This window comes from Oryx dammah, unplaced genomic scaffold (assembly GCF_014754425.2).
Source record: "Oryx dammah isolate SB20612 unplaced genomic scaffold, SCBI_Odam_1.1 HiC_scaffold_9, whole genome shotgun sequence".
In the NCBI taxonomy this organism is placed as follows: Eukaryota; Metazoa; Chordata; class Mammalia; order Artiodactyla; family Bovidae; genus Oryx; species Oryx dammah.
The window spans coordinates 25,856,674-25,875,738 of NW_024070193.1; the positions used below are offsets into that span (position 1 = coordinate 25,856,674).

The 19,065-nt window shown below is 39.2% G+C and overlaps 1 protein-coding gene across 1 annotated transcript; it reads left to right on the forward strand.

The window, feature by feature from the left end:
• Positions 1-2,373: 2,373 nt before the first annotated feature.
• Positions 2,374-14,703, forward strand: KBTBD8 (kelch repeat and BTB domain containing 8). The gene is made up of 4 exons (XM_040246619.1): positions 2,374-2,469; positions 3,122-3,332; positions 7,552-8,666; positions 11,399-14,703. The coding sequence occupies exons 1-4, from the start codon at positions 2,454-2,456 to the stop codon at positions 11,860-11,862; spliced, it is 1,806 nt and encodes a 601-aa protein (XP_040102553.1). The 5' UTR covers positions 2,374-2,453; the 3' UTR covers positions 11,863-14,703.
• Positions 14,704-19,065: the final 4,362 nt, after the last annotated feature.

Consider the following 19,065-nt stretch of genomic DNA (forward strand, 5'->3'; position numbering starts at 1 on the left):
TCCTTTGTGTTCTTACAGATCACTGAGAATAACTACTATGGAACTACTGACTCAATTTTGACATTTTCCCACTTATTCTGTATTTTTCAAAAGTGCCTTTTGAATGATGATGGACTCTACCAGGTAATGCCATTTGCCCAGGAGGATGAAGTTTATTTACAGTGTCATATAAATGGCAACCTTGTAATTAGAAATCTTCATTTTTTTCTCTATTTATATTTAAATCGACTTTTGCTTTTTGTATTCTGCCCACCTCCAAATTTAGAAATTCCTGTGGCTCAAAGAATCAGAAAACTTACAAAAATGAAAAGAAAAATTGCCAAATCTATTTCTAAGTTAAGTGAAAATTAAATGAAGAAGCAAATTGGCCAAATTTCTAAAACCTTAAACAGGTGGCTACCAAAAACCAAACTCAAACAATAAAACCCCTACTTTAACAGGCTTGAAAAGGTTGACAGGTAAAATACAAAACACCCAATTAAATCTGATTCAGATAACAAGTGATATTTTACTGTAAGTATCTCCCCAATACTGTGCCTTCTGTGTTTTTATTCCCTAAATTTGGCAACCCTAAGGACTGATGTCATTTCTTTTGTGTGTGTTAGTTGCTCAGTTGTATTCAGCTCTTTGTGACCCCATGGACTGTAGCCTGCCAGGCTCCTCTTTCCATGGAATTCTCCAGGCAGTAATACTGGAGTGGGTAGCCATTCCCTTCTCCAGGGGATCTTCCCAACCCAGGGATCGAACCCAGGTCTCCCGCTTTGTAGTCAGACTTTACTGTCAGAGCCACCAGGTAAGCCATTAATATTGTGAGTGAAATTCCCACTATTTCCATAAGGTAGAAAGCAACAACGTTTGGCTCATAAAAAAATGGAAATTTAAGTCCTGAATAACAGAAGTTAAATCAATTTCATTCATGCAGAACTGTGTATATAGGGTTATCAATGTCCACATATCCCAGTCCCAAAGAAACACCAATTCTTGTTAACCTGCACAGAATTATAATACTTTGAGCTCTAAATTATTCAGCCGACCTTGTAGGACAGAATTGTATTGTTTTTCCTCCTTCTCTCTGTTCCACAATTACAACTTAAATTCCGAGATCCTTCATCAGGAGATTCAACTATTTGGTCTTTTCAGGATTAGAAAAGCTATGGTCACGCACTAACTATATATCATCCAAAACTTCCTTCCTATTCGCTGGCAAGACTTCCTTACAAGTCAAATATGTGGAAATAGCATTTCCAATGTTAGCTCATTTGTGCCTTACATTTATTTTTCAAATATTAACTACCTATAATGTGCCAGGCACCCTGTTAGATGCTAGAATTACAGGAGAAGAAAATCAAAACATGTCAACAGTAAAAACATTTTTGTTTTCTTTCAAAAGGCTTGCTGCCTATGAGGCAGCTAGAAAAGGAATTATTATTCACACATTACAGGTGAAGGAGCTAAGTGACCAAGAATTAAATGGTCTTATCCTCCTTTAGATAAGAGGGAGTCAATAATCGTCCCTCGTTTCGGGCTCAGGGCACTTTTCAGGATTTCTTCAAAGGAAAATCCAGACTACTTAGTATCTTCACCACTCAATTTACCAGGAGCAAAAAGGAAAGCGTCTTGAATCCCTCTGTAATGTTAATGCACTCTTAAAAGTGGAACAGGTGTTCCCCGGGTGCTCAAGAAAAGCAACGCATTGAGTGGGAGTTAAAGATCCTGAGCAGCGGTTGTAACCATACCAATTAATCTGTGGAAACCGCAGCACTCAGCCAAGTCGATGCTGTTTCAATTGGGTGTCACAGGTGACTCATCAAAGATGGCTTGCTTTCTGGCCTCCTGATATTTTTCTTAGGGGTGAGGTGTCAGGTTTCCTTCCCATTTTTGGACAACAGCTCTCTTGTCCATTTCCAAATTTTTCTGCTTTCACAGCCCTCACGTGGACCCCCGCTTTCATACCGGAAGCTAGTCATGGGCAGGAGGTTTAGGAAACGAAGAACAAGGTGGGGGAAAAAAAAAAAAAAGAACCGGGGGCCTGGAGAGAGGCCTAAAATGGGGAAATTTGCACTTCAAGAGCTTTCCCTACCACAGCCTCTCAGAATGACAGTTCTCCTCAGCCAGAAGACTACCTCTTCCGGCAGGCGCTGCGCGCCCCACAGACACAGGCTGGCGGCCTCCCTGCTCTCCGCCTCCACCCAAAACAGCCAATAGAAATTCCGAGCTTGGGCCTCCGCCCTACACGGACCACGCGGGAGCGGGGGCAATAAAACTACATTTCCCGACGTGCCGGTGCGCTCCTCGTGACCAATAGACTCTCTGATTTCGGAGCCTAGGGGCGGAGCCGGATGCATAGGTCACCCCATTGGCTAGGGACGGCTTAGAAGAGCCGGAACCCGGGAGAGAGAGAAGCGAAATGACATTTCCTCTTTAAATAGCTGGAGCCCGGGCCGCGTCTAGAAATGGCCGCGTCGGCAGGTGGGTCGTGTGGTGGCTAGGGAGGTGTGCAGGGGAGGTGGGCCGGGGGCCAAGTTCGGGCTGCGAGCTTAGGCGGCGGCGATGAGGACTGGGAGAGCAGGATGGAGAGGTGGACAGAGATGAGGAGAGGGAGGATGAATGGCGTGGAGGGAGGTGGGCGGTCCGGCCGGACAGGGATGGGGAGGCCGGGTACCCGCCGCCGCTTCGACCTGTTCGCAAGGCGGTTGAGGAGGCAGTGGCGGCCGCCATCCATCGAGCTTCCCTTGTGAGGCTCCTGCCCTCCGCTTTCAGCTGGGACGTTCTGGCTGTCGGCGGAGTCGCCGCAGACACCTCGCCTGTTCTGCCTGTGCGGTCTGTCGGCGAGCACGGGGCTTCGGGCTCGCCGGGCTCCGGGAGAAGCAGGCTGGTGTTTGAACTTGCATCTCACCTCGCTCTTTCCCATATCCTATCTCGCGTTTTCATTGAGGGAGTCTATATACATATGTGTATTTTTGTAGCGGGGAGAAAGCAAGCCAAGCAAACAAACAACCCCCAGCCCCATCCCACAGACAACAATCAAACCAAACAAACAAACACAAAAACAAAAAATAAAACCCGCGACGCCGAAACTGGCCCCGAACTTCTTGTGGTTGTACGATTTTTCTCCTCCTAGATTTAAGTAAGTCTTCCCCAACACCGAATGGAATACCATCTTCAGACACAGCCAGCGATGCCATGGACCCCTTCCATGCTTGCAGTATTCTTAAGCAACTCAAAACAATGTACGATGAAGGACAGCTGACAGACATTGTAGTGGAAGTGGATCACGGGAAAACATTTTCCTGTCATAGAAACGTTCTTGCTGCAATCAGCCCTTATTTCAGGTATGATGTTGGTGGAAACCTCTATTGATGTCTGCACCGAGTCCCCTTTCTCCTTCAGTACTGCCCACTTCATTTTTATATTGAGATGCAACAATGAATGAAACTAACGTATTTGTTTCCTGAGAATAAATAACAGGCCCTATTTTATTAAGGCCCCCTTTAAAAAAAAAAAACTGACAGATTCTTCTAGAATTCAGATGACTGGTTTTAAGTCAGTAAATATGGTTTTGTTTGTGTGTTTCAGAAAAATCTAAAATTGCACTGCTCAATATGGCAGCCACTAGCCACATGTGGCTAAACTTCACTTATCTAAAATTAAACAAAATGAAAAAAAGAAATCAGTTCCTCAGGTACACTAACCATATTTAAAGTGCTCAGTAGCCACATGTAGCTAGTGATTGCCCCACTGTATAGCCCTGAAACAGATCCTTTTCATCACTGAAAGCTTTATTGGACAGTGCTGATCTGGAATTTGTTCCAGAAATTTATCCAGGATTTCTTTACTGCATGTTAACTCTTTTAGAATTTAAAAATTAATAGCCTTTTCTTTTAAAAACAAATTGCCCACTTAATGGACTGGTTTAATACCATGATAACAGCAGTGAAATAAAAATCAATGAAATACAGTTTCTGTGTGTGTTAGGCCCCACGGTAATGACTGTTTTTAAGATTTCCAGAAGTATTTTAGAGGTCAGTTTTCATTTTCATTTATATTCATCTTTATATATTATAAAACTTTGAAAAGTAAAATTTCAAGAATTGGGTCTAAAAAATAATGTCATACTCTAAGAAAAGATCAGTGGTAAAGGCAATTTCCTGTTCAAGTTTAACTTTTTTTTTGTTTGAAGTGCTCACTTTAAGCCTTTCTGTCTTCAAAAATGGTGCATAATTTTCTCAACCACACAGTAAATATATTTTTTCCTTTTGAAGGTGCTTACCTTTATAGGGCATATAGCAGTGTAATGTTCCAGACAGTAGTTTCTGGTTCCTCTTTCTCAGAATACTGGGTTAAATATAGTCACTTCAGTTTGATGTTTGTGATGTAACCATTTAGATTTGCATTGGATAGGCCATTGGACTATTAAGTATTAACCATAACAAGGGTGTGACCTGGAAAGAAAAAAGAAGAAACTGGTATACACAAAAGGTATGAAGTTTGGCCTCTAATGAAAATTGCTGGTGAGATTCAGTTATCTAGGCTATCCATTAGATATGGTTAGGTCATTTATGTGTTTATATATGCTACAGTTATGCTTATCAAGCTCTAGGCAAAGCTCATTTTACCTATGTCACTTTATATAATCTTTATAATCCTATCTCTACACTCTTGTCATTCCCCTTTTACATGTGAAAAAACTGAGTCTCAAAGAGGTTAAGTGAACTGCCTAAATCATCTAACTAGTAACTGGCAGAGGCTGGATTTGAGTCCAGAGCCAGGCTTCTTAGTCACTGTATAACTTTTAAGGAACAAGAGTGGGTCCTCTTTAAATTTTAATTTACAGAAGTGTTAATTGTATATTAGATTTAAATAGTAAAAATAAAAAAATTGAAACTTTAAAGTGAAAATATTTATATCTCAGTGTAATTTTATTTTCTGACTTATATCATTTAAATATCATATTTGCTTACAATTAGTTTTGAGGACCTGACAAATCTCTTGGAAAGAAGTATGCTACAATAGATTTTCTTGCTTTCCAAGAAGTTAAGGAAATGCTTGGAAGGCTTTCTAAGCATAAGATAGGCGAAGTCAAATGAAGGTATTTGGCTAGAAGACTCAAGGATTAGGTTCTTCTCACTTGACTAGAGCTTTTTGTACAGAAGTTTCTTGGTCATCAGTGTTGCACCTTATGTGAGATGTAAAAAGTCATACTTAATATTTGCAAATCTTGCATCACTGATGGAAAAAATAGAATAGCTTGCAATCTGCCATGGCTGTTTCCTGATCCCAGAGACTTGTCAGAAATAAAATGTGTATGATTATTAGAAACATGTTGCTCAGGATTTTGTGTGAGGAAGTACTCCCACTTTAATTAGAGTTTACATAAAGAAAATGATAGAACAGAGGGGAACTTGCATGTTATACTGCTGTGTGTGAGGCCAGCTTATTCAAGTCAGTAGAGCAGCTCCCTTGATAAAGGGTAATGTGCTAATGTTCTCCTCTGGGATTTAATCTTTGCATAATGAAGGGCTTTCTTTTTCTTTTTAATTGGGACCTATATAACTGAGTTTTTCAGTACCTGAATTGAAAAACCAGCTTATACATTGGAACATTTAGTTTTCAGTCATTTAAGGAAAAAACAAAGTGTGCAGGATATTAAACTTAAATTTTGCATAATAGAAGTAAAATTAAGACTCAAAGGATAGTTAACCCAGGTAATAAGCTGGGTCCAGGTACCCCTGTATAACTCCAATATTACATATTGCATTTTTTAATTAATTTCATGTTTTTGATAAAGGTATTAAAAGTGATCTGAAAATCTTCCCACTCTTTTTTCATAACATCACACTTAATATAGGAGAGGTCTGGATCTGAATAGTCAAGTTTATCACCAGTGTTAGGTCAATATCTTCAACAGACATCTATTAAGCATTCTAGGGCATACCATCCTTTTCCCAAGAGGATTTTAAAAGAGCTTTTGACCTTTTTATAAGTTTAAGAACTTAAACTTATAAAAGTTCTATAAATTTTAAGAACTTCTTAGAAAGAAACATCAAAGGAGGGAGAAGAAAGGCAAATGATGTTTATAAATGACTAGCACTTTAAATAAAAAGCGAGGCTTTTGACATCTTAATGGTTTGGCCAAGAAAGTACCATGCTGTGCTGTGCTTAGTCGCTCATTCTGACTCTGTCCATGGGGATTCTACAGCAAGAATACAGGAGTGGGTTGCCATGCCCTCCTCCAGGGGATCTTCCCAACCCAGGGATCAAACCCAGGTTCTCCCGCATTGCAAGTGGATTCTTTACCAGCTGGGAAGTCCAAGAATACTGGAGTGGGTATCCTATCTCTTCTCCAGGGCATCTTCCCCACCCAGGAATCAAACTGGGGTCTCCTGCATTGCAGGTGGATTCTTTATCATCTGAACTACCAGGGAAGCCCCGAAAGTACCATAAAAGCACATTAAAAAAGAAAAGGAAAAGAAAGCTTGGTCTCAAAGACAAGAACCTGGAATTTTTTGAAAACCAACAAAATCAGATTGCAACAAATCCGTTAATTCTTAAGTTCTCTTTAGAAGTAGTCATTTTATTAATATTAACCCTACCCAGATCTTTATTTATGGCCTCCCAGGTGGCTCAGTGTTAAACAATCCCTCTGTGATGCAGGAGACAGGGGTTCAATCCCTGGGTTGGGAAGATCTCCCAGAGAAGGAAATGGCAACCTACTCCAGTATTCCTGCCTGGGAAATCCCAGGACAAAGGAGCCTGGAGGGCTACAGTCCCTGGGGCCACAAAGAGTCAGACACAACTGAGCATCAATGAGGCTCACATTTTTATTTATAAATAGATAAAACTATGGTAACTTTGAGAAAAGCAAGTATATTTCTTGATTTTCTCAAGCAAAAGTTTTCAAAATATCCAAGGATAACTGATGAATTGATGTGCTTTATATTCTTTATAATGATTAAGGAAGCATTCAAAGGATAAATATTTTAAAAAGGAGTAGGAAGAAAATAAGAACTTCTGAAGAACATCTTATTTTTCTAAGCTAAAATTTTTAAAGATACATTTTGGGCACAGGTTGTCTTGTAAATTTCCACTGGGTCCTGAGAAGTTTTATTAGACAGTTTCTATATGCTAATATGTCACACTGATACCCCATAGGTATTTGTAAACTTTCTGACTGACCTGGTGATTGAAGATCTTAAGTCCCCTAAAGCAACTAGATCAGAAGCCTGGATAGGGCTCCAAGGAAAATAAGATGTCCTGGAATATGCCTTGCCATTTTTTGATTTGATTTAGTTAGGTATACTCTGCTTTTCTCAGAGTTGGCACAAAGTGGACTGACTGGCCCTGAGAATAGGGTTTCTTTGAGATTAGCCAGATTAAATCCTTCTGCTAGATGATCAACTTTTATCCCTTTCCTGATATTCAGGATATCAGGAAACACATTAGGAAATGTTTTTCAGTTTCAAAAAGTGATCCTTGTGATAACTTTTTACAAGCTTGCGACAGTAATTTTTATTTGTAGTGCAGATAAATTCACCACTCTTTCCTTCCTAGATCCATGTTCACTAGCGGCCTTACAGAAAGCACTCAAAAAGAAGTTCGAATTGTTGGTGTTGAAGCCGAGTCGATGGATTTAGTGTTGAACTACGCCTATACCTCCAGAGTTGTTCTGACAGAGGCCAATGTTCAAGCCTTGTTCACTGCAGCTAGCATCTTCCAGATTCCCTCCATCCAAGACCAGTGTGCCAAGTACATGATCAGTCATTTGGACCCACAAAATTCTATCGGGGTCTTCATCTTTGCTGATCATTACGGTCATCAGGAACTTGGAGATCGATCTAAAGAATACATTCGTAAGAAGTTCTTGTGTGTCACCAAAGAACAGGAGTTTCTTCAGCTGACGAAAGACCAGCTGATAAGTATCCTAGACAGTGATGACTTAAATGTAGACCGGGAAGAGCATGTTTATGAGAGTATTGTAAGGTGGTTTGAACATGAACAGAATGAAAGAGAAGTGCACCTTCCAGAAATTTTTGCCAAATGCATACGTTTTCCTCTGATGGAAGACACCTTTATAGAGAAAATTCCACCTCAGTTTGCACAGGCTATTGCCAAAAGCTGTGTGGAAAAGGGACCAGCCAGTCCCAATGGCTGTACACAGAGACTTGGAATGACTGCGTCGGAAATGATCATATGTTTCGACGCAGCCCACAAACACTCAGGAAAGAAGCAAACAGTGCCTTGTCTAGATATATTCACAGGAAGAGTGTTCAAACTATGCAAACCACCAAATGATCTGAGAGAAGTTGGAATCCTTGTATCACCAGATAATGATATTTACATTGCAGGAGGGTACAGGCCAAGCAGCAGTGAGGTATCCATTGACCACAAGGCCGAAAATGATTTCTGGATGTATGACCATTCCACCAATAGGTGGCTTTCCAAACCGTCCTTGCTTCGAGCCAGAATAGGCTGCAAACTGGTATACTGCTGTGGTAAGATGTATGCAATCGGAGGGCGTGTCTACGAAGGTGATGGGAGAAACTCACTAAAATCTGTGGAGTGCTATGACAGCAGAGAGAACCGCTGGACTACTGTTTGCGCCATGCCTGTTGCAATGGAGTTTCATAATGCCGTGGAATACAAAGAGAAGATCTATGTTTTACAGGGTAGGTGCCCGAGTGGTTAAAGTATTTATTGGAGTAGTCTGTTCTTTAAGGGACTAGTGAAGAAAATAAAATTTTCAATCAAAAAAGGCAGGTACTTTCAAGTCCCTAAAATGATCATGTAAGTTTTTTTATGTTCTTACTGTCTTTTGACATCATGTGACATAAGTATTTTTGAAAACTTTTTGCCCCATAAATAATAGTTCAGCATTTGAGACTATTTCTGTTCCATTTTTAAGACTTTAAACAAGGAATCAAGTTTGATATATAACTTTTTGCAGTTGAATGATATATAATCAAGGGATGGTAGCAAGTATTCTTCTTATGGAACTTACTTGATTAGTTTAAAAGAAAAAAAGAACAAAGCCTCAACTGCAGTTGTACTATTCAGTTGCCAAAGAATTTTGTATGAAGTCTTATGATGGCAAAGGTTACGAAACTCACTTACAAAGAGTTTGAAATCACACTGTTCAAGATTTTAATTTCACTGCAGTTAATGTTGTCATCCATAATACAATGTTTTCAATTTTTTTTTCACTGAAAAATTTTGAGATGTCATCTTTTTAACATTATAAGATGAGAGGGATGGTAATATACTTAGCTTAAAATTTTTTGTTTAAACAATTGAAAACTGGTACCTTGGTAAAGATACCAGAAAGAGGAACTGAGTAGCAGTAAATAAGATACTTGATCCAAGGTTCTGATTTGTGCTAATATTTTCCTTGTGTTTGGTTTCTTATTTTAGTTGCTTGAATGCTGAATACAGTATTGACAATACCAACATCCTTCTTCTTTTGCATTTCTTAACTGCTTATAGATAAATGCTTTCCTTCACTACTATAAAAAAAAATAAAGGGGTGCAAGTTCTGTGTAGATACATATGATTTTTTATTTTTTTTCCCCACTGTAAGTTTTTTTTTAATGTTCTTTGCTGTAATTCTTTATTTGACTTATAATTTCTTAGAAATGCCTAAACCCATTTGTTTAAACTTCAGTGTAAAGTTAATTCTCCAGAAAGAGTAAGGAATACTTCCTCGCGCCTCATTTTAGTTGAATGGAAGCCTGGGATGATGTAGGTTTGTTGGTCTTGCCAAAAAATGGAGTATCTGAATGGATGTAAAAATCTATAAAGCATGGTTAGATAGGGCTTCCGAGGTGGCTCAGGTGGTAAAGAATCTGCCTGCAGTCCTGGAGAGCCAGGTTCGATCCCTGGGTTGGGAAGATCCCCTGGAGAAGGGAATGGCTACCCACTCCAGTATTCTTGCCTGGAGAATTCCATGACCTGAGGAGCCTGGTGGGCTATAGTCCATGGGGTTGCAAAGAGTTAGACACACTCAGAGAGTAACACTTTGACTTACATGGTTGGATAGGTTATATCATTCAATATGATGAAGCTCTCTCTTCATAGATTTTTGGTTTTACTGGCTAAGCAGTTATTTTTTAGTAGAGATAGAATTAATTAGAAGACTCCCAAATGGAATATAAAGGTTGTATATTAATTTAAATACTAAAGCAAAGTAACAGTGAATTAACAGAGTTTCAGGGTTGGAATGAACATTATTTAATCAGATTGTATTTTATATAAGACAAATCTGAGGCACTGAGGGTTTTAATTGCCCATTACTGGTTTTAGTTTATTAAAGTCATCTTTAGGTTTAAAAATCAACTTTTAAAATGTATTATCTTTCCTTCTTATAAGAAATTTGTAGCTAAGTAGTACAGGGTAAAAAAGTGTTCATTCCTGTCTTCTTTATTAAGAATCCTGTTACATTTTAGTCAAAAAGCATAGGGAATATGCAGGCAAAAGCTGAGAGTTTAACAAACTGTTTTATGAAAACCTGGATTTTTTCAGCATTACTTTTATTAGGTAGGCAGTTATATTTATCGATAGGAGTTAACCTAGTTCAAAACAGTTTTCAAGGGGAAGCTCAATTTAGAAGTAGGTACTTCTGATCTAAACAAAGCCTCTTTATATAAATAAACTTGACGTGACTAGTCAGAAGATCATGTCCTACTGTCAGTGGCTATTGGAGTACCATTTAATCTGATCATAAAGGGTTCAGATTTTCATATCAAAGATTTTATTTGATTCTTTCAAATCAAAGATTTTAATGTTATAATTAGCCAAGCTCTTGTAAATCTTCACTAGCTTAATTCTTTTAGACATTTTTACATCGGCAGTGTGACTCAGCACACCTTTTCATAGTCAAAACAGAATGGAAACGGCCTCATAGTCAATTCCCTAAATGATTTGCGTGTTTTCTATCAGCTTAAGGCCATATTTTCTCCTCTTGATATTTGTCTTTGCCTTATAGCAACACTAAAGTAAACACATTAGTGGCCCATAGAAATCTGAACAATTCTGTGTACTACCTTATAGTTAAATAACTAGCACATAAATTTATAGTGGCTTATTCACGGTTGAACCTATATTCATATTTTGATCTTATTGGCTAACCATTAGTAATAATACTTTTTATAAGAGCTGGCTTAAAATCAATTTTATTGATCCAAATATTTGGATGGAGTAAATGAAACCAAGCTCTTAACCCTTGTACTGCCATCAAGCCAAAGTAACTTCTTACACTTACCAGTTTGAATGCCCCAAATCAGGTTGATTCTAATATTATGTTACGTTGTGCCATGGGATATAGATGTTTTAAGCTATCTTATATTTAAATTTTCATATTCTTGTTTTCTTTTCTCTCTCTTTTTTTTTCCTTTCTCTTTTTTAGGAGAGTTTTTCCTCTTCTATGAGCCTCAGAAAGACTACTGGGGTTTCTTAACCCCCATGACTGTGCCTAGAATCCAGGGCTTAGCAGCTGTATACAAGAACTCTATCTACTACATAGCTGGAACCTGTGGAAATCATCAGCGGATGTTTACTGTAGAAGCCTATGATATTGAGCTCAATAAGTGGACTCGTAAGAAGGACTTTCCATGTGATGAGTCCATAAACCCATACCTTAAACTGGTACTTTTCCAGAATAAGCTCCATTTATTTGTTCGAGCTACTCAAGTGACCGTTGAAGAACATGTCTTCAGAACCAGCAGAAAAAATTCCCTTTACCAGTATGATGATATCACTGACCAATGGATGAAAGTGTATGAGACCCCAGATCGCCTCTGGGACCTTGGCCGGCATTTTGAATGTGCTGTTGCTAAACTGTATCCTCAGTGTCTTCAGAAAGTACTTTAATGAATGGCAGGCCTTAGTGAGCTCACCGGCATCTTGTGCTGGAGGAAACTTAGTCTTTCAGTGATAAGAAGAAGTGCTGTCAGTATTTAAGAAAGCTGAAGAGAGTTTACACGTGGAGATGGGTGCTGTTTAAGATGAGTGTAGGGAGGGATTTCTTTTCATCCATGTGATGTTTTCATTTCAGTAAGCAAAAGGTAACAAAGTGCAATTATCAGCATTTTTTTTTTCCTGGTATAAAAATAATCACATCATTCTAGAATTGCGTGATGAATAGTCACTGAGATACCAGACGAATTGACAACTATGCACTCTTAGAAGAGCAGTTAGGGTACTATGGATTAGAGACATCCAAAATAGTTTGATGTGACTTTTTATTTTAAATACGGGTAAAAATTTGAGGCAATATCACTAGGACTTTAGCTGTGACCTCTCTGCTACAGAGACGCACTAACTTAGATCCTCATTCTGAATATGTGTATATTTTGTGTACTGTTTTCACGTGTACTGGATTTAAATGTGTTATTAGAGTAGTTTGAAGGAAAAACAAATCAGTCTTAGAAAGAGCTTTTAGTTGGATTGTTTCATATTTCCTATGTTACTTTAAATTAAGCTAAAGTTTTAAAGTAGTTTTGTGTTGACAATTTTTTCAAGTGCTAACACTGTCTCATTTTTTTTTTTTTTTAATCCCGAGAAGGGCTCAAATTCACAGGTGGCTGGTGCTAGTATAAGTTAACTCATGTGTATAGTTAGGTATATTTCAAATGTCTGAGCCTATGCTTACCTTTCAAATTGGTATGTTAGTTTCATGGCCATTGTACTTGACTTGCTGAACTCTTGTGATTTCACAAGATTCTCTGATTACAGGATGGCAAGCTACGGCTAGTTACTGGTCTAACTGGATTCAATCTGAGAATAGTGAGAAGACTATTATCCTCATTTTGCACTAACACGGGCCGTTTGTCGCCTAACCCCCTTTCCATCTGTACCTGTCCATTCATTATCGGTACAATGAAAGGTAACTTATTTGTCTTCTGCACAGAGCAGAATGTGAAGTTTTAACTCCTACTTTTAAAATTCTGTTTTCCAGAAACATAAAATTCCTGCAATAGTCTCATCTAATGTCTTTTGCATTACCTATGACAATTAAAACCTCATTTTTAAAAAAGTTTTTGCACTTAACAGTTATGAATAGTTTTGCATTGAAAACCTTTGTTCTAACTGCAGGTGACTGAGAAGGAAAAGTGTGAGTGAATAGAACCATAGCATTATAGGTATTAAATCATTTTTCATATTTAACTGATTAATTTCTAACAGAAATACTCACAGAGAGGACAAACCAACTCATCTGTTATACCTAAGGCAGATATTTAGATCAGTAACTTATTTTTTACTCTTCCCGGAATAAGTAATAAAGGATATAAGTATAGCCAGAGTCTGTCCTTAACTGGAACATTTTGATTCCCTTAAAGAAACAAACTGGCACGGTTTGTATTAAAAACTCTTGCACAAATTGTAATGTGATACTGTGAAACAAATCAAAAACATTGCCTCTTTGCATCACATACCTCGTTTTTCGGAAACTTTCCAAACTGCTTGTCATAGCCCTCTACAAGTAGGGAACGTTTCCTGAAGTCGAATTGAAAGTGGACAGCGTTTAGAGAATTGACATTTTAAAATCCAGTCTTGGGAAGCTGGGTACGTGCTTTCTTCTTGCTGGCCTTGGTAGTGTGTCTATAGTCTCCTTATTGACTGTCAACTAATCAGCTGTTTTTTTTCGTCTCAGTTTTTCTTTTTCTTCGTGCTGTTTCGGGGCTTTTTCTGTGAGCATTTTGAAGCATCTACACCGTGATGCATTGCCAAGGGGAGGAAAAACCAAACTAAACATTACAAGAGATGTTCCCATAATTTATTTTTGAAAGCTTTGTGGCTTCCTGAGACTTCCTGCCGCTTTTTGACAATCTCCTGTATTTATTTAGAACACTGTGTTACTTGAAAACATGACATTAGAACATTAACAATTTACATGTGCCGTGTGATGTATAGGAGTACAATGTACTGTGGTTAATTCTGCAGTCGATTTATTCTATTGATCTGCACAACAGTTGATCCTCTAACAATTGATCCTATAACAGTTTATATTGAGGGTGTGCTCTAAGGATAGTGTGTCAAAGCCAAGGTTTAGAATTTGCTATGGAAGTATCAATAGAATATATATTGAATTTTGTATGAAAAACTATTTGTTTAAATTATATAGCTGGGATATTTTGCCACTTTTCAGATGATTTCAGAAGAGGTTCTAGAAAACTAGGATTAGTAGTATGTGTGGGTCTGTGTTTAGATATTTAAGGTACATTTGCTTAGTATGATGAGAATATAAGTAAAAGGCATAATGGGTACTATAGAATTAAAATAGAAGGTGATAGATGCCAGTCCCACTTGAGCTTTGTTTTTGCATTTGAAGAAAGTATGTAGCACTTTCCTATGTATTTTTTATACATTGAAAACTGGATGTGGTATAACTATGTTATAGGAAAGTAGAAATTGTATTCTTTATTTTCCATCTTTGTTTTTTGTTATCCTACAAAGTTGATGCTTAAGCATCAAGCTGATTTCACTGGTGCATGAGAGAAAGTGGATGTGATCTTGCAAGGAATCAGATTTTCTACGTGAAACAGTTTAAAATGGCATTCGATGTTCTGTGCTCAGGTATGTAGTTAAGTACTGTAGTCCTTTGGGGGCAAATGTGTAGATATTTTTAAACATTTTGCCATAATTGCACAATTTTTTGCATTTTTATCTGATGGCATTGTTTCTTGTAATAAAACTTTTTCTGACTGAAAAGTTCCATTGTCATAAATTGACCTCTGACCTAGCGAGTTTGGAAGAGTTAAAACTTGGTGAAAATCATGTAATACCTTTTATCGGGAATCGGAGGAGATTTTCATTTACCAAATGCCTGGTCTCTGGTACAAAATGAACAAGGTAATTCATAATGCTTGAATGATGCTCTTGAAATTCTGAAGCAAGCGCACTCATCAGTAGTCCCTTTGTTGAGGGGTTCTGCCCTCAACTCTTGGCGTCCCACTCCTCTCTCTCACAATTCATGTCAGCCCATCAGGAAATCCTGTTGCCTCTTCCTTCAAAATATACCTCAACTCTCACCACATATCTCTTGCACCACTATCACCCTAAACTAGCCGACCTTGTCTGCCTTAATGCTGTGCCACTGAACTGATCTCTCCATCACCTTTGACTCCTTGTAATCTATTCTGTTCACACAGTAGCCAGAGTGATCCTGTTGAAACGTAAGTCAGATTACTTTCTTCTGCTCGGATCCTAGTGGCTCTCCATCTCCTGAGAGAGCTGCACCCCTTCCTCCCATGATCCATCCCAACCCTGCTCTTGGGACCGCATTGCTGTTCCACCTGCTCACTCCATTCCAGCCATGCTAACTGCTGTTCCAAGCCCCTCCAACATCAAGGCCTTTTTCCTTGCTGTGTCTTCTGCTGAGGAAGCCCTGACAAGTCACTTATTTCAGTATTAAAACTCTAGATAGGCCTTCCCTGACCACCTTGTGTAAAACAATGCCTTCCAAACTCACCCCCACCCATACCACTAGTCTTTTCCCAATTTATTTTTTATACATCTCTCCCCCGCCATTCGAATGTAAGTTCCATGAAGGCAAGGGATTTATTTTATTCCTTGTTCACCTCAGACCAGTGCCTGGAACCTACAAGGCATTCAAAGTTGTAAAAAACAAATTTTCATTTCCGTCTTAGAAAACACTGAGAAGTGGCAGAACCAGTGCTATCACCTCTGTTTTATCAAATCAGAAACACAAAGCCCAAGTGAATTGCTGAAGGTCCTGTAACTAGTGAGAAGCTCACCTGGGATTAGAGCCAAGCACTCCACTTTGACTCAATCTAGTTCTGATAGGTGCTCCATTGAAAAGTGAAAGTCACTCAGTCGTGTCCGACTCTTTGCTACCCCATGGACTATACAGTCCATGGAATTCTCCAGGCCAGAATACTAGAGTGGGTAGCCTTTCCCTTCTCTAGGGGATCTTCCCAACCCAGGAATCGAACCAGGGTCTCCTGCATTGCAGGCGGATTCTTTACCAATTGCGGTATCAGGGAAGCCCTAGGTTCTCCATTGTGTGTTAGTTGTTCAGTCGTGTCCGACTCTTTGTGACCCCATGGATTGCAGCCCGCCAGGCTCCTCCATCCACGGGATTTTCCAGGCAAGTATACTGGAGTGGGTTGCTATTTCCTTCTAGACAAAACTGATAGAAAAGCAGATGCTCTACATTTTGTCTTTATCGGTTGCCTTTTCTGAGTCCCACCTTTTTTCCAACACTATTATTTAAAATATCTATGTCATGGGAATTGCAAAGAGTTGGACAAAACTTAGCAACTGAACAACAACAACTGTATATTATGACTGTGATTAGCTCTCAACAAGGGAATGGATGAGGTAGGAAAACACCTTTGTCACCCCACCTGCACTCCCATAATTACATCATTATGCTTATATACCACTGTGCTGAGTTCTATCCCTCAAACAAGTTGAAAAATAGAAAAGGCTTGAGAAGTACTGATTTAAATTAGAGTGCTGTTACTTTGGTTCTCTGCGAAGTTAAAATAACTTGCCAGTTTAAAAACCTTGGCTGTATAACTTTTTTTATTGACAAATTATTTGCAAATACAAAAATTAAAAATAAGTGGTCCGGAATCTAACTATTCAAAAAGTGAAAGAAAGTGAAAGTGAAGTCGCTCAGTCCTGTCCGACTCTTTGCGATCCCGTGGACATGGGATTCTCCAGGCAGGAATATTGGAGTCGGTTGCCATTTCCTCCTCCAGAGGATCTTCCCAACACGGATCTGAACCCAGGTCTCCCGCACTGCAGGCAGACGCTTTCACTGTCTGAGTCACCAGGGGCTCCAAAAGAATGCTGTAAATGACACCTAGTTTTCTTAAGTGAAATTTAGAATTTTATAAAATGGAGTAAGGAAAAAAGTATTTTCCCTCAGCTAATGTATCCCTTAATTGATGCTTTCAAACTGTGGTGATAGAAAAGACTCTTGAGAGTCCCTTGGACAGCAAGGAGATCAAACCAGTCAATCCTAAAGGAAATCAACCCTGAATACTCAATGGAAGGACTGATGCTGAAGCTGAAACTCCAATACTTTGGTCACCTGATATAAACAGCTGACTCATTGGAAAAGACCCTAATGCTGGGAAAGATTGAAGGCAGAAGAACAGAACATCAGAGGATGAGATGGCTGGATGACATCATTGATGCAATGGACATGAACTTGGGCAAACTCTGGGAGATGGTGAGGGACAGGGAGGCCTGGTGTGCTGCGGCCCATGGGGGTCTCAAAGAGTCAGACATAAGTAGGTAACCTGCTTTAGCCTAGTTTACTTGTGTAGGTTCATAAGGAAGCTATTCTACACATTTGAACAGGGGAATCAATAGGGCTGCCACCCCAGATAAAGGAAAAAGTGAAGACATTCCATCGTAAAGTATATATTTGGAGATTTAAATTGCTAAGCCATGGGCAAAATTTTAATTTATGGAAGTATAAAGTATTTTATGCCTACTGAGAGGGATATAATTCAGTATGACTTAAGTAACCACAGACACAATACTCTACTTTTAAGTCATGCATTTTAAATCACTCAAATGATAGAAAGTATGTAATAAGCTTCCTACTAGCTACCACCTCTATTATTTAAATCCACTTGCTCAAGAATCCTGCAATTAGGTTTTTTGGATTTCATTGAGATGCCAATCCACTGACCCCAGGACTTTTTCTACTATCCATCAGCCCCTACTGGGGACTTTTTCTGAACTTACCCATCTTAAATTCGGTCATCTATTCAAAATAATGCCATTTACATTTCCTCAGTTCCTTCTTGTTACTGCTGCCATACTTGCCTATAAAACCCCAACTCTGAAGATCCCAGCTATGAGCCTCCTCTGCGCTTGGGCCCTGAGTGGAGGAATATTGCTGGAGAAATTCCATATGTTCATATGGACTCTCTTTGACATGATGGACCTCCCATGGGTTCTCAGCATAATGGAGCAGTTTTTACCTTTTCTCAAACTTCTGTATATATATCTTTTATCCCTCTTGGTTACTAGTTCTCTATTTTTCTTCCTGATGTAACGAGGTGGCAGCCATTATACAGGTGCTCCCATTTCCTTCCACCATCTGTCTAAATCTTCTCTGCTCGCCGTTTTAAAATATGTGAAGGCTTTTTCTACCCATGGTTGCCTTGTGCTCTAGTTCCTTCACCATCCCCTCCCCTAAGTCATCCAGAAATCCCTCTCAGATCATTCAACGAAAACAAAAAATGTACTTTTCTCTACCACCTAGCAAAACAAAAACAAACAACAAATTGTCCTTTAGTCCAGCAGCTCCCTCCACTTAGTGCCCCTACTCTTGGCTTGCATGAAAGCCACAGTTTTGTAATGGGGTTGTTTCTACAAATTTTCTATTTCCTAGCTTTCATTCACTCTTCAACCCACTGCAGTCACTACATTCTCCTCATAACCAAAACTCCTATCATCAAGGTCTCCAACAACATTAAGCTGTAAATTCATTTTGCACATTTCTGTCCTTAACTCACTTGACTTCACAGATGTGTTTGGCACAGCTGACTCCCATCTTCTGAAGCCCTCCTGGGACACCATGCCCTGAAAATTCTCGTTACTCACTTCTCCTTACTAGCCCCCCTTTACTGGCTCCTTCTCTCCCTGAGTCCTCTTCTCTCTTCTCTTCTTATCTGACCTCATCTATTTCTTTGGCACTGGAATGCTATATGCATACTGATGACTTTCAAATTTATATTTGCAAACCAAATCTCAACTCCTGTCTCCAGGTTCCCATCCAACTGCCTACTAGATAGCTCCAGTTCGATTGGTGGACACATCTCAAGCTTAGCATCTTTAAATCCTCCTTTTCTGTTATCCCCTGAAAAGCTCCATCTGGAAATGCAATTTATACCTGTCCACCCCTCTCCATTTCCACTACTCTCACCTATGCTGAAGCTAGACTTCTACCGCCTGGACCACTATAGCTGCACCATAACATTTCTGCCTATTTCAACTTACGCCACATCCTGTCTCCATTCCCAGTACAACAGCCAGAGTGATCTCACACAGATGGTGTTTTGTTATTGCCGAGCGTGGAACGTT